Source organism: Bos indicus x Bos taurus, chromosome 4 (genome assembly GCF_003369695.1).
Source record: "Bos indicus x Bos taurus breed Angus x Brahman F1 hybrid chromosome 4, Bos_hybrid_MaternalHap_v2.0, whole genome shotgun sequence".
Classification (NCBI taxonomy): Eukaryota; Metazoa; Chordata; class Mammalia; order Artiodactyla; family Bovidae; genus Bos; species Bos indicus x Bos taurus.
This window is the reverse complement of record NC_040079.1, coordinates 44732296-44745014: the sequence shown is the minus strand read 5'-3', so window position 1 is coordinate 44745014 and position 12719 is coordinate 44732296. Positions and strand designations below refer to the sequence as shown.

The following is a 12719-nucleotide window of genomic DNA, read 5'->3' as shown; positions in this document are numbered from 1 at the left end:
ACCAGTCCCCACACCAGCTGGAAGGGCAGCGCCAACACCAGTGCCCGAGGAGCTCTTCCCAGCGTGGCCCCTGTTCCAGAGCTAGTCCCGGGCTTGGGAGGGGCTCTGAACCACTGCTCTCAGGATAAAATAGGTGGGGAGTGTGGGGTGGGGTGTGGGTTCTACCGCTCAAATTGGGTCCTCGCTCCCCTCTTGACCCTAGTGGTCCACGCAGCAGGCCCCGCATGCTTTGCACTCAGTTCCCTCACTTTTCAAGCTGCACCGAGGTAGCTGCTCGGAATGTTTGTGACTCGAATGAAATAGACACAAGCTGCGAGCCTGGCTCGGCCGAAGCGTGGACACAGGGTCAGGCGGGACAGCACGGCTCCTTCCTTTGCAGCCTCTATTTTCTTCTGCTACCGGTGTGCTCTTTGTGTACCTCTGGTTTCCCCGTGTGCTTACAAAACCCTGGGGATGGGCTGCGCCCACAGCACTCAGGAGCTTTCTTTTTGCCAGACGGAACATGCCTGTACAGCTGATGCTGGATAAAGGGGGCTGTGTCTTCAGCATCCCCAAGGAAAGGTGCCTGGCTCCACCCATCCCTTCCCTTATGCTGGCCTCTGGGGACACCACCTCCCTCAGGAGGAGGGGGCACTTGTCCAGCTGGCGTGGGGCACACAGGGCTGGCCATGAAGCAAAGGACGAGTGACAGGGGCTGGAACCAGTACAGAGGGGTCCTCTGATGGTTCCCCCAGCAACTGTACTGGCCTGGCGTTAGCAGCACCTCCCAGTGAATTTAATGTGCATGGTTTACAGCAGGCCGTTAGATCCCTTATGGGGGTGACTGGGCTCCTCTCGCAGGAGAATGTTGGGTTATACTGAAGGCGTTTTCACAGGCAATCATCTAAAACTGTAGATAGTTCGTGGCTTCCTGGGATGAAGGCAGGAAGGCCAGGACTCACTCAGTTTGATGCAGTTTCTCCATTTTGCTCTTCACGGTGCTTGCCTTCACCCCAAGACTTGCTCCTTCCCAAGCGCCCAGCTTCATATGTCTGCTGATTTCTAACAAATGTACACTCTACTCTTCTCTCCAGATGACCAGTAAAAGCATAAAATAGACTTCTGCCCCCACTAAACCTCCTCATGGAGGGCCCTCCTAGGGCAGCACTGTCACTGCAAGACCCCAGTGACGGGCTTGTGCTCCCCCGTGTCCCTGCAGGCTCTTCTTCCGGAGACACTACCCCGTGAGCAGCGTGATCTTCTGTGCGCTGGACCCACAGGACAGAAAGTAAGATGCCCGTATCCCTACTAAGTGATGCATGTGCTTCCTTGGCTTTTTAAGTTACTAAAGAAATTAACATGACTCTTCTCTTGTTCTGATTTGCAAGGTGGGTCACAGACGGCCCTTGCTCGAGGTACGTTGCCAGCCGGCCTGTGTCCTCTCTCAGTTGACACTCACTCCACTCCAGATCTCCAAAGAGGAAGATGAGAAATAATGCTTATGGGTTTGGGTTTGGCTTTAAACAAAAATGCAAGTGTTCTTTTTATGCAGAAGGGGCCTGCCAAGGGTTAACTTTTCTGTTTGCTCTTCTCTGAATGAGCAACACTTCCATTTGACCCATAAACTAGGGTATAAATAGCATGAAGCAGATTGCATGGCGTTTCCGGCGGTTGAGGAGGGGGTTGGTGTGTTAGGGAGGGCCGTGTCGGTGCAATAGGCGTCAGTGCTTCCCAGACCAGAGGGAGCCCCCAGCCCTGCTGCCCGTGTAACCTCAGATCCCCCAGAGCTGTCTACACCCCCACAGGTGGCCATCTCCATGTCACCTAAATTTGATGACTGCAAATGTCTCACTGCAGGAGCCCTCTCCTGGGATTCCAATTTTGAGTTTATAGCTTTGTCTTGGCATCTAATAAAGTGCTAGGAGGCCTCCCCAGCCCTCCAGAAGGGGCATTACCCCAGGCCACCTCAGCTCTGGCTCTTAGGACCAAATGCGCTCCCCATACGTGGGCTTTGCTGCCCCGGAGGGTCACTTGAGTGCCATTGGCCTGTCCCTCCCATGGGGTGGAAACCACTCAGCTCAGATAAAAACATCCTTCATTTCTCTGAGAAAGAGAAGAAGGACCTTAAATAAGGGATAATCCAGGGATTTGGGTTTGGATAATGGTAGTTATTGTGTTGTTTGGGGCTCATGAAAGCTTATTCAGAAAAAATAGATTGTGCTGTTCTTTTAAATGGTTTCCTCTCCTGCACACATGTGGCCTGGGCAGGGAGCCCCTGGTGTGTTTTTAGCACCCCCATCCTCCAGCCCCAGTGGCTGGGAGTGTGGGCATCTAGGCAGAGCACCCCAACCCCAGGAACCGAGGCTGGGGTGCTGGCATCTGCAGGCATGTGCCTGTCTGCGCCCGTCTGCTCTGATGGTGTGAGGAGGGAACAGGCAGCTCCTGTGGTGGAGCAAGGGTCCTCCCCAGAGACTCGGGACTGGTGCCCAGGAGCTGACAGATCTGGAGGGTTCCAGCCAGGCTAGACCCAAGTCTTCAGTTCAGGTCCCAGTCTCATGGCCGGCCCTCCCCAGCCCTGCTCCTCGGGTTCCTCCCCTGCGAAGTCTGGGCACAGCATCTTCCCTGCCGGCATGGAGGGGATGTACGGGCAGGTGTCTGGCAGGGGATATCGCCCCAAGATTTTGGAGAGGTGGTGTTTAGAGTCGACGATGGTGAGGGAAGAAGCAGAGGCGTGCACCCTGTGGGAGGGATGGGCCTCGGCTGGCATGCTAACCCACCTTTCCTGTTGCAGAGTCTTTGGATTTGTGGCCCGGAAGCAGGGCAGTGCCACGGACAACGTGTGCCACCTGTTTGCAGAGCATGACCCCGAGCAGCCGGCCAGCGCCATTGTCAACTTCGTGTCAAAGGTCATGATCGGCTCCCCTAAGAAGATCTGAGCCCTCACAGCCCAGAGACTCCAGAGGGGCCGACGTGACCCTGGTAGTCCAGCACCAGGAGGGAAAGGGGCTCCTCCGACTTTTCAAACATGAGAACAAACAACCTTGCCGCCTGTGGTCTCAGTTGAGGGGCACAGCTCATGGATGCATTTCTGGGCAGAGGATGTTGGACATCAGGTGCGCCCATCCAGTCCCCGCTCGGGAAGGAACCATTCAAGGAGACGTGGGGACCCCTGTTCCTCACACTCTGGTGTTTATGGGAAGGAGGGGAGCCCAGCCTGCTCCCCGTGGCCCTGAGTGCCTCGTAACTGCCATGTCAGAGCGCTCCTGGCCAGTGGACACGCCAGGACCTCTGTCCTCCCACAGTGGAGATATTGATTAACCTGAGAAGGGGATGCATGTTGATTGAAGGTTCGTGCAGGTCAGGCCCTCCTGGAGCACTATGGCATCGTGGGCAAGGGACGATGTGATGGGCGGCGAGGACAAGAAAGGTCACATTGGTCACGGTGAGGCCAGAGCCCGAGCGTGGGGACAGCTCCCCACCTCCGCTCACATACCAGGTCTGAATGGCGCACTGGGCCATGAGAGGGAAAAGTGAGAAGATAGGAGAAAAGCCCCATTTCCATATAATTTATATTTTACTTTTGCCAAGTTATTTATGATAACAGTTTGCCTTTGTTATGCTGTACTGGTGTCTACATGCTGCCGTCTGCCAAGGTCAGGGTTCTAAGACTAGCATCTACTCCCGGTCAGATGTACCAGGAGTGCAGTATGGACTCTTTTGGCCATGCTCTCAGCTGTCATTGCCTGAGGGCGGCTGCCAAAACTGGCTTTGCCTCAAGCAGCCTTCCAAATGCTTGATCATCCATATTTGGTTTCCACAAGCAGCCTTCCGAACACTTGACCATCCACGTGTAGACTTGACCATCCACGTGTAGTTTCCTGGCTGCAGATACAGCCTTTCTGGGGAGGAAGGCCTTGAGAGGTGGGACATGATTAGTTTGAGACTCAGGCTTGCTCTGTATCGCATGGGGCCTGGGAAAGCTCACCACCCCAGAACTGTTGACCTGCGGGAGTGCTCATCTGTCTCCACCCGCCTGTTGTCTCCCACTGGGATCCATGTGTTCTGGCACCTGAGCAAGGGGAGGTGTTCTACACTGGTTCCCAGCTCTTCTGCATCATCTTAGACACCAAATCAGGCATGCTGTTTATGCTGATGTGCATGTTGCTAAGTAGAGGTCTGTCCACCTGCATCTGTCAGTGGTCAGAGGTTTGGGAGAAGCCAGTGGTCTTGCAGGCTCCCCAGAGCAAGAGACAGAGCTGGGCAACATCGTCATAAAGCCCTCGTCTCCTTCCCATCGCCCCAGACGTTCACGCTGTGGCTCTGCATCCCCAAAGAACTGTCCATCTCCTCCGCTTCCCAAATAAAGCACCAGCTCTTCAAACACCAGGAATCACCACGGCAGTCATCACACTAGTGTTTGAAGTGCTCTGTGGAGTCTTTGTTTCTAAAGTGGGGCAGAGACAGTTAGCGACAGCAGAGGTGGGATCCACCGAATCCAGTGGGCACTGTGTGTGTGTGTGTGTGCGTGTGTGTGTGTGAAAGCAGGCGGGTGAGTCCACTGTTTAGCTCCTATTGATGCACCAACACAAGTGCCTCGTTTCTGTGCCAAATGTTTGCCTTGGTCCTCGTGGACCCTCTTCTCTGACATGTGGCGGCATGGCCAAGAGTGTGCTGGTGTCTCCCAGAGGCCTGATGCCTTGGTCGCTGGGGTGGGGGCATCTAGCATTTCAGTTTTTCATTCACAGCAGAACTCAGCGAAGAGGAGCAGAGGTTTGTGCTGGCTCCCAAAGGGGCCTCCTCCTGAGATGCTGGTCCACAAGTTTGACCCAGAGACTGCGGGCGAGGTCCCTTATCCTTCTGACAGAGGAAGAAAGGGCTCACGAGGGGTTCCGGACTTAGTAGCATCAACTGCCCCAGTCACAGAGGGACCTTCTCCCACCCGTGGCTGTCCTTGTCCAGATCATACAAGCCCTGACATTTGGTTTTTAAACTGACTGGCAGCTGAGCCTTTTTCTCTCAGTGGTCAAGGAAGTTTCCTCCCAGCAACCGGCTCCCTCTGGAGTAAGGAATGAAAGGAATCGAGTTTCCTGGTTTCTGAGGAGCTGGTACAAGAGTGTGTTACATATGTATAAAATGGAACAAGACAAGTCCGTGAATTTTGTGCTCAGACCTTGGGCAGCCCCACCACCCACACTGGCTCTGGGCAGGCAGGGAAGCAACATCCCCAGGCATCTGGGGTGCCCATGGGCACAGGCGTACTGTGCTGGATTGTGCATGAGGACTGCACCCCACTAGCATCATAGCCTCATAGCCAGAGCCTGTTAACCTGCTCATTAACCTATGCTGTATTCCTCCAGTGTTAACCTGTAAACGTGTTAAGTCACACCGCATTTAAGGGTCTCTGTGTGTATTCTTGGCATCAGAGACCTCATTGTGTCTCCTTCTCTGCCTTACCTAGTAGTGGATATTTTTACTTTTCTTATATTGTAAAGAATATATCCAGTATGTAAATGAATGTTCTATAAATCCTTTGTATAGTCATTTTCTCTGCTCTTTAAATATCACCTCTATTCAGAGTATAATAAAAGTATAAACTTGATAAGCCTCAGTGAGGCAAGTGTTTGTGGTGTTAGACAGAAGTGCCCCACAGGGTGTGTGGAAGTGTGGATGAGTGTGTGTGCATGTCTGAATATGCCTCTGTGTGTGTTTATCTGGGAGTTTGAAGGGGATTATGTATGAATGAGTGGATTCACTTACAAACTTACTGTATATTTTTCCTTCAGGAATATAGTTTGATTTCTGCCCAGAGACTTGAAAATTGTATTCAGAGATTTTAAGAATTTAATAATGACATGTGGTATTGATCATAGGTACTGCTACATTTTTGATGTTGATACAAAGGCCCTAATCTAGTACCTGTAGGAGGAAGCCCCTAGTGTAGGTCAGCCTCTAATGGGACTTCCCAGGTGTTTAATCAGAGTGGGTGCTGAACCTGAATATAAAAAGTCCAGTCGTGTCTGACTCTTTGTGACTCCATTGACTGTAGCCTGCCAGGCTCCTCTGTCCATGGAATTCTCCAGGCCAGAATACTGGAGTGGGTAGCTGTTCACTTCTCCAACAGATCTTCCCAACCCTGGGATCAAACTCAGGTCTCCCACGTTGCAGGCGGATTCTTTACTATATGACCCACCAGAGAAGCCCCAAAATTCCGGTGGGTTCACTTATTTTTTTTCAATAGATGCTGGTGACAGTCCCAGCACAGCTCTGCAGGTTCTCATGGGCTTGTAGGGCTCATCCCCCAGCTAGGTGGAGCCCCATTGTGCTGGCTTTCTGCCCTCTAGGGTTGGTTTCTTTCCTCAGCTGGAGTGGAAGAAGCCATGGGGATTAAGCCACTTGGATGGTGGCCTCAGTTCCACTGGCCATGCCAGAGCCTGCAATGAGAAAGGAAGATGAGGCTGGGTATGACCAGTGCGTGTGAGATTTGGGTCCTGGCTGTGATGCACACTGGGGCCAAGGCATGACCAGGCTCAGGACTAAGGCGACCATCCGTGTGGCTAAACCCCCAGGGCTGCCTCTGCTCCAGGTCAGAAAAGAAACAGAACCTGGGCCCATTTTGATTATGGGCTGATAAGGAGCTGCCCCCTCCCCAAACCTCAAAGTTTCCTCACAGCTGGGTATACCTGTGCAGTCTTCTGCTTTCTGCTCTGCTGACATCCCCAGGGGGCTGTGCTGTGAAGGAGGACCTGTAGTGGCCCCATGGTTGGTGCTGAGAGTGGAAGGGAGAGCAGGTTGGGGTGGGTTGAATCTTATCCAACAGAAGGTTCTCACTAGGCCTGGACCCTTGACCAGTGTCACAGCAGGGAGAAAAAGCGGTTCTACCCATCTTATAGGTGTGCTTTCAAGGACACAGTCTGGATTTGTCACCACGGCCCTAGCCTACAGAAAGAACTCAGAGACCCAATGCCCCCACGCCTCGCTGGACAGCCTTTGCCTTATGGGGAGCTTCACCACTCCCTGTTCATCACTCAGCCGCCTATCAGTGACTGCCCCTTTGCCCCACCCACTTGGGTCCTGGACCTATCAGTGACAGACCCCCCCTTGCCCCACCCACTTGGGTCCTGGACCAATCAGTGACTGTCCCCATCTCGCCCTGCCCACTCATATCCTGGATTCCTTAGTTATGGCCCCTCACCAATCTTTTGGGGGCCATCAGTTCTGACCCTTCATGGTCCTGGCTTTTTTGTCTCCTAGAGGTTTGTGTGTGGTCTCCAAGGTGGTGGGATGAACTGCCCCCCACCATGGCCCAGAGGTCACGTTTCACAAAGCAGGAGCACTGGAGCCCGGCTCAAGACTGAATTAGTTTCCAGGTGGACCTGGGGTACAGCGAAGGGACATTGCACAACCTGGGAATGGGCTCTGTCTGGACACATTTGAGCTGCAGCGTTGTTGAATTTGTAACAAGAAAAATGGTCTAAGAACAAACGACATTAAAGTTCTTGAGGAATCAGACCACAGCCCAGTTACAGCCCAAACCTGGGCTGGGGCAACAGTAGGGGTGTGGTGGGCTCCTCAAAAGCCTGTCACCTGTGAGGGTCCCAGCAAAAGGGATTCTGCCACAACTGACCTGGTTCCCAAAGCCTTTTGTCCCTGGGGATCTGAGACTTCCTTCCCCATCCCAGAGACGCTGGGGTGGTGGGGGCACAGGTAGGGGTCCTGCCCCTTCCTGGAAGCACTTTGTATCTCCCACAGGCAAGTGATCCCCCACAGTAAATGCCAGGCCAGGGAAGGCTCTCTGAGCCTTGGGCCTGCCACCTTCTCCCTTACTGAGACCCCCTCCGCCCGTCAGGCAACCCTACGGGGGCCAGTGAGAGCCTCAGGGCGCTATTCACCAAAAGCCTGAAAGTCGACTGATGCTGCCCCCACACAGGTCCACCCCTGCTGACACATGAGACTTAATCCAGATCCAGGGTCTCCTAACATAACAGCCAAAATATCCAGGCTAAATAGAAAATTACCTTTTGTACCCGGAACCAAGAAATTTACAGCCTGAATGAGAAAACACAATTGACTGAGGCCAGCATCCAGATGAATCAGGTTTTGGGATTACAGTATCTGGCCAGGATTTAAAGCAACCGCTGCAACAATGCTTAAACCAGCAAGTCAAAATTCTATTCAAATAAATGGAGAAACAGAAACAGAGCCATAGCAAAGAACTAGAAGTCATGAAAAAAGCCAAACAGATTACATTACAAAAATGTATAAAGCAAATTAAAAATCCACTGGAAGCTCAGAAGCAGAGTGGAGATGATGGAAGAGTGAATTTGGGAACCTGATTGAGCAATGATGAGTTCAATCTGATTGGCAGAGACTTGAATACATGAGGGGACCTAAGGGACAACTGTTTATTATTGCTGAGTCTTAGATGGTGAGGGGAAGGAGAATGAGGCTAAGGAGAATTTGAAGCAATGAGCCAAACTCTCCCAATCCAGCAAAAGACACGAACGTGTAGATTCAAGAAGCTGCATGAACCCCAAACAGGAGTCCAAAACAGCAACGACAAGACTCCATGCACGACTTTTCATCATGAGCTTTATGACAACTAAGGACAAAGAAAAAATCTTGAAAGCAGCCAGACAGAAGTGATGTCAGATTATGTATACTGAATGACAATGGTGGATTTCTCATTTTAAACCACAGAGGCCAGAAGGAAGTGACACATTTTTCAAGGCTGAAAGGAAAGAAACACCAGCTGTGAATTCTATGTTCAGTGAAACTACCTTCAGGAATAAAGGGAAAACAGACTTTCTCAGGTGAAGGAACTAAAAGAATTAGTTATTTAGTAGGGCTCTTCTTAACAATTTGGCTAGAGGAAGTTCTTTGAACAGAAGTACAAATGATGAACTTGGAGCATCAGGAAAGAGAACAATGGAAAGAATGACAGACCCTGCTTTTCCTCACAAATATTATAAATAAAAAATGATTGATGATTGAAACAAAAATTATTCCAACCATCCAATACTCAAGACAGTGATATTTCAAAGTGAGGAAGATAAAGGGACCTCAATGGAGGTGCCATTTCCACACGTCAGACCAAGTGGTGAAATGCTGATACCAGCAGATAATGACAAATCACACACACACATAGGCAGTAACAGATTACATTAAATTAGTAATTAAATTAGTAATTTAACAAGCAGCATAGAAATTATGCAAAAAGATATACTTCATAACACTAAATACATCAAAGTAAACTCTTAAATGAAAACTAATAGGAAGGCAAGAAAACAGAAACAAGGAAACAAAAACAATCGTATATCAGAATCTAGTCCTAGCTTATCAGTAATTACCTTTGATATAAATGTCTGAAGAAAAACAGATTGCAGAATGAAAATGCCATTTACAAGACAGTTCAAATTCAGTGACAGAGGTAAGTTGAAATTACAAAGATGTAAAAATATATACCATACCAACATTAATTTAAAAAATATAGGAACCACTGTACTAATACCTGAGAAAGTATCAGATGAGATCACTCGCTCCGTCATGTCCGACTCTTTGCGACCTCATGAATCACAGCACACCAGGCCTCCCTGTCCATCACCAACTCCCGGAGTTCACTCAGACTCACGTCCATCGAGTTGGTGATGCCATCCAGCCATCTCATCCTCTGTAGTCCCCTTCTCCTCTTGCCCCCAATCCCTCCCAGCATCAGAGTCTTTTCCAATGAGTCAACTCTTCACATGAGGTGGCCAAAGTACTGGAGTTTCAGTTTTAGCATCATTCCTTCCAAAGAAATCCCAGGGCTGATCTCCTTCAGAATGGACTGGTTGGATCTCCTTGCAGTCCAAGGGACTCTCAAGTGTCTTCTCCAACACCACAGTTCAAAAGCATCAATTCTTCGGTGCTCAGCCTTCTTCACAGTCCAACTCTCACATCCATACATGACCACAGGAAAAACCATAGCCTTGACTAGACAGACCTTTGTTGGCAAAGTAATATCTCTGCTTTTGAATATGCTATCTAGGTTGGTCATAACTTTCCTTCCAAGGAGTAAGCATCTTTTAATTTCATGGCTGCAGTCACCATCTGCAGTGATTTTGGAGCCCAGAAAAATAAAGTCTGACACTGTTTCCACTGTTTCCCCATCTATTTCCCATGAAGTGATGGGACCGGATGCCATGATCTTCGTTTTCTGAATGTTGAGCTTTAAGCCAACTTTTTCACTCTCCACTTTCACTTTCATCAAGAGGCTTTTGAGTTCCTCTTCACTTTCTGCCATAAGGGTGGTGTCATCTGCATATCTGAGGTTATTGATATTTCTCCTGGCAATCTTGATTCCAACTTGTGTTTCTTCCAGTCCAGCGTTTCTCATGATGTACTCTGCATAGAAGTTAGATAAACAGGGTGACAATATACAGCCTTGATGAACTCCTTTTCCTATTTGGAACCAGTCTGTTGTTCCATGTCCAGTTCTAACTGTTGCTTCCTGACCTGCATACAAATTTCTCAAGAGGCAGATCAGGTGGTCTGGTATTCCCATCTCTCTCAGAATTTTCCACAGTTTATTGTGATCCACACAGTCAAAGGCTTTGGCATAGTCAATGAAGCATAAATAGATGTTTTTCTGGAACTCTCTTGCTTTTTCCATGATCCAGCGGATGTTGGCAATTTGATCTCTGGTTCCTCTGCCTTTTCTAAAACCAGCTTGAACATCAGGAAGTTCATGGTTCACATATTGCTGAAGCCTGGCTTGGAGAATTTTGAGCATTACTTTACTAGCGTGAGAGATGAGTGCAATTGTGCGGTAGTTTGAGCATTCTTTGGCATTGCCTTTCTTTGGGATTGGAATGAAAACTGACCTTTTCCAGTCCTGTGGCCACTGCTGAGTTTTCCACATGTGCTGGCATATTGAGTGCAGCACTTTCACAGCATCGTCTTTCAGGATTTGGAATAGCTCAACTGGAATTCTATCACCTCTACTAGCTTTGTTTGTAGTGATAAGAAAGTATACTTTAGGGTAAAGAATATTACTAGAGACAAGGATGGACATTATACAATTATAAAAGGACCAGTCCACCAGAAAGACATGAGGCTTCTAAATGCACACTCATCAGAAGCTCCGTACACGAGTCCAAAGCTGGCTGAGCTGAAAGGAAACAGACAAACCCACAGTATAGGTGGGAACTCAACCTGCTCTTCTCAGCATCTGATAGAACTATTATACTAGAACTATTCATTATATGATAGAATAGTATGGAAAGAAAATCAAGAAGGATATGGAAAGCCTGCACAACGTAAGCAGCCACAGGATCTAACTGACAATCCTGAACCCCACTCAGCAGCAATATACACATTTTTGAGCACCTGTGGACCTTTCACCAAATAGACCATAAATTGAGCCTTAAAGCAGAGGAGAAGGGGACGACAGAGGATGAGATGGTTGGATGGCATCACCGACTCAATGGACATGAGTTTGAGTAAGCTCTGGGAGTTGGTGACGGACAGGGAAGCCTGGCGTCCTGCCGTCCATGGGGTCGCAAAGAGTCGGACACGACTGAGTGACTGAACTGAACTAAAAGCAGAGGGAATCCTGGGAAATGGTGTAGGTATTCTCTGGGCCCTTAGGGTTTCTAAGACCATCTCAAGTGCCTAGATCCTGGAGAGTTGGTTAGGACAATAAAACAGACATTGGTTAAGCACCTACTGTTTGCTAGGTGCAGTGCAAACCCTTGCCAGTTGGCTTGGTTTATGGGTTCAAGCCCCCCGCTGTGGAAAAGTCAAGGAATCCACACAGCACAAACCCGAGTGGCCTTGGTGGGAGCGTGCTTCCTGCCATCCGGGCCTGGATGTGGGCCCCACACAGATCCCCCCAGTGTCACAGGTTGAGTCTGCCAACAACCTTGGCCAGGAGCCCCTGAAACTGGCTTATGGTTACACAACAGCTCCCAAATGGGGCACAGACGTGTCAGGTGATCTTAGCTGCTGCAAATGAACAGCTGCAGGCAGCTACCAGCAGGGGTCTGGGCCCGTTTACTGAGTATGAAGCTCAGGGTCAGAAAAATGCATTGACTTGACCACAGTCTGGACACAGACCTGGTTGTCTTTTTTTTTTTAACTCTAATTTCTTTCTGTGTCAAAGCCCCAGCCAGGCAGCATGGGAGGCTGCAAGAACCCAGTCAGCGATTCCAGAGCCTGTGTCCTCCCTGTGGCCTAGAAAAGACATCCCTGCACACTCTCCCCAGTGAGCAATCTCCTGTGAACTGGTTCCCTCCTTCTGCACTTTGCCTTCCATTTGAACTATGTGCTGAATCTGGCGGTGGCTGAGAGCATAGTGGACACCATCGCCCCCTAGTGGCAGCATCGCTTACTACAGCAGTGTGTGAGTGTGAAGTCAGTCATATCAACTCTTTGCAACCCCATGGACTGTATATAGCCTGCCAGGCTCCTCCGTCCATGGGATTTTCCAGGCAAGAGTACTGGAGTGGGTTACCATTTCCTTCTCCATATACTACAGCAGGCACAACTGCAAAGACCAGTGCAGTGTCTGTTAGCTGTTAACCTACAGATGGAGAGCATGTGAAATGAAAAATAGATTGAGTTGTCTTAATATGAGGAGTTTGGATGCTGAAGCCTAGTTGTCTGACTTCAAATTTTGGCTCTCCTGCTTATTCACTCTGTGACTTTGACAGGCTACTTGACCAGACCAACTTTTCTCCTTTGTCAGAAGGAAACAGTAGTAA

At 49.6% G+C, this 12719-nt stretch overlaps 1 protein-coding gene across 8 annotated transcripts in view; it reads left to right on the top strand.

Moving 5' to 3' along the window:
• TNS3 (tensin 3) overlaps nt 1-5587 on the top strand; it is a 222654-nt gene extending 217067 nt beyond the window's left edge. For all 8 annotated transcript variants that reach the window (XM_027539303.1, XM_027539304.1, XM_027539302.1 and 5 more), the window contains 3 exons: nt 1199-1267; nt 1368-1394; nt 2771-5587. In XM_027539303.1, coding sequence (XP_027395104.1) covers nt 1199-1267; nt 1368-1394; nt 2771-2915 — 241 coding nt within the window. In that variant the 3' untranslated portion in view covers nt 2916-5587. The remainder of the gene's footprint in view (nt 1-1198; nt 1268-1367; nt 1395-2770) is intronic.
• Nucleotides 5588-12719: the final 7132 nt, after the last annotated feature.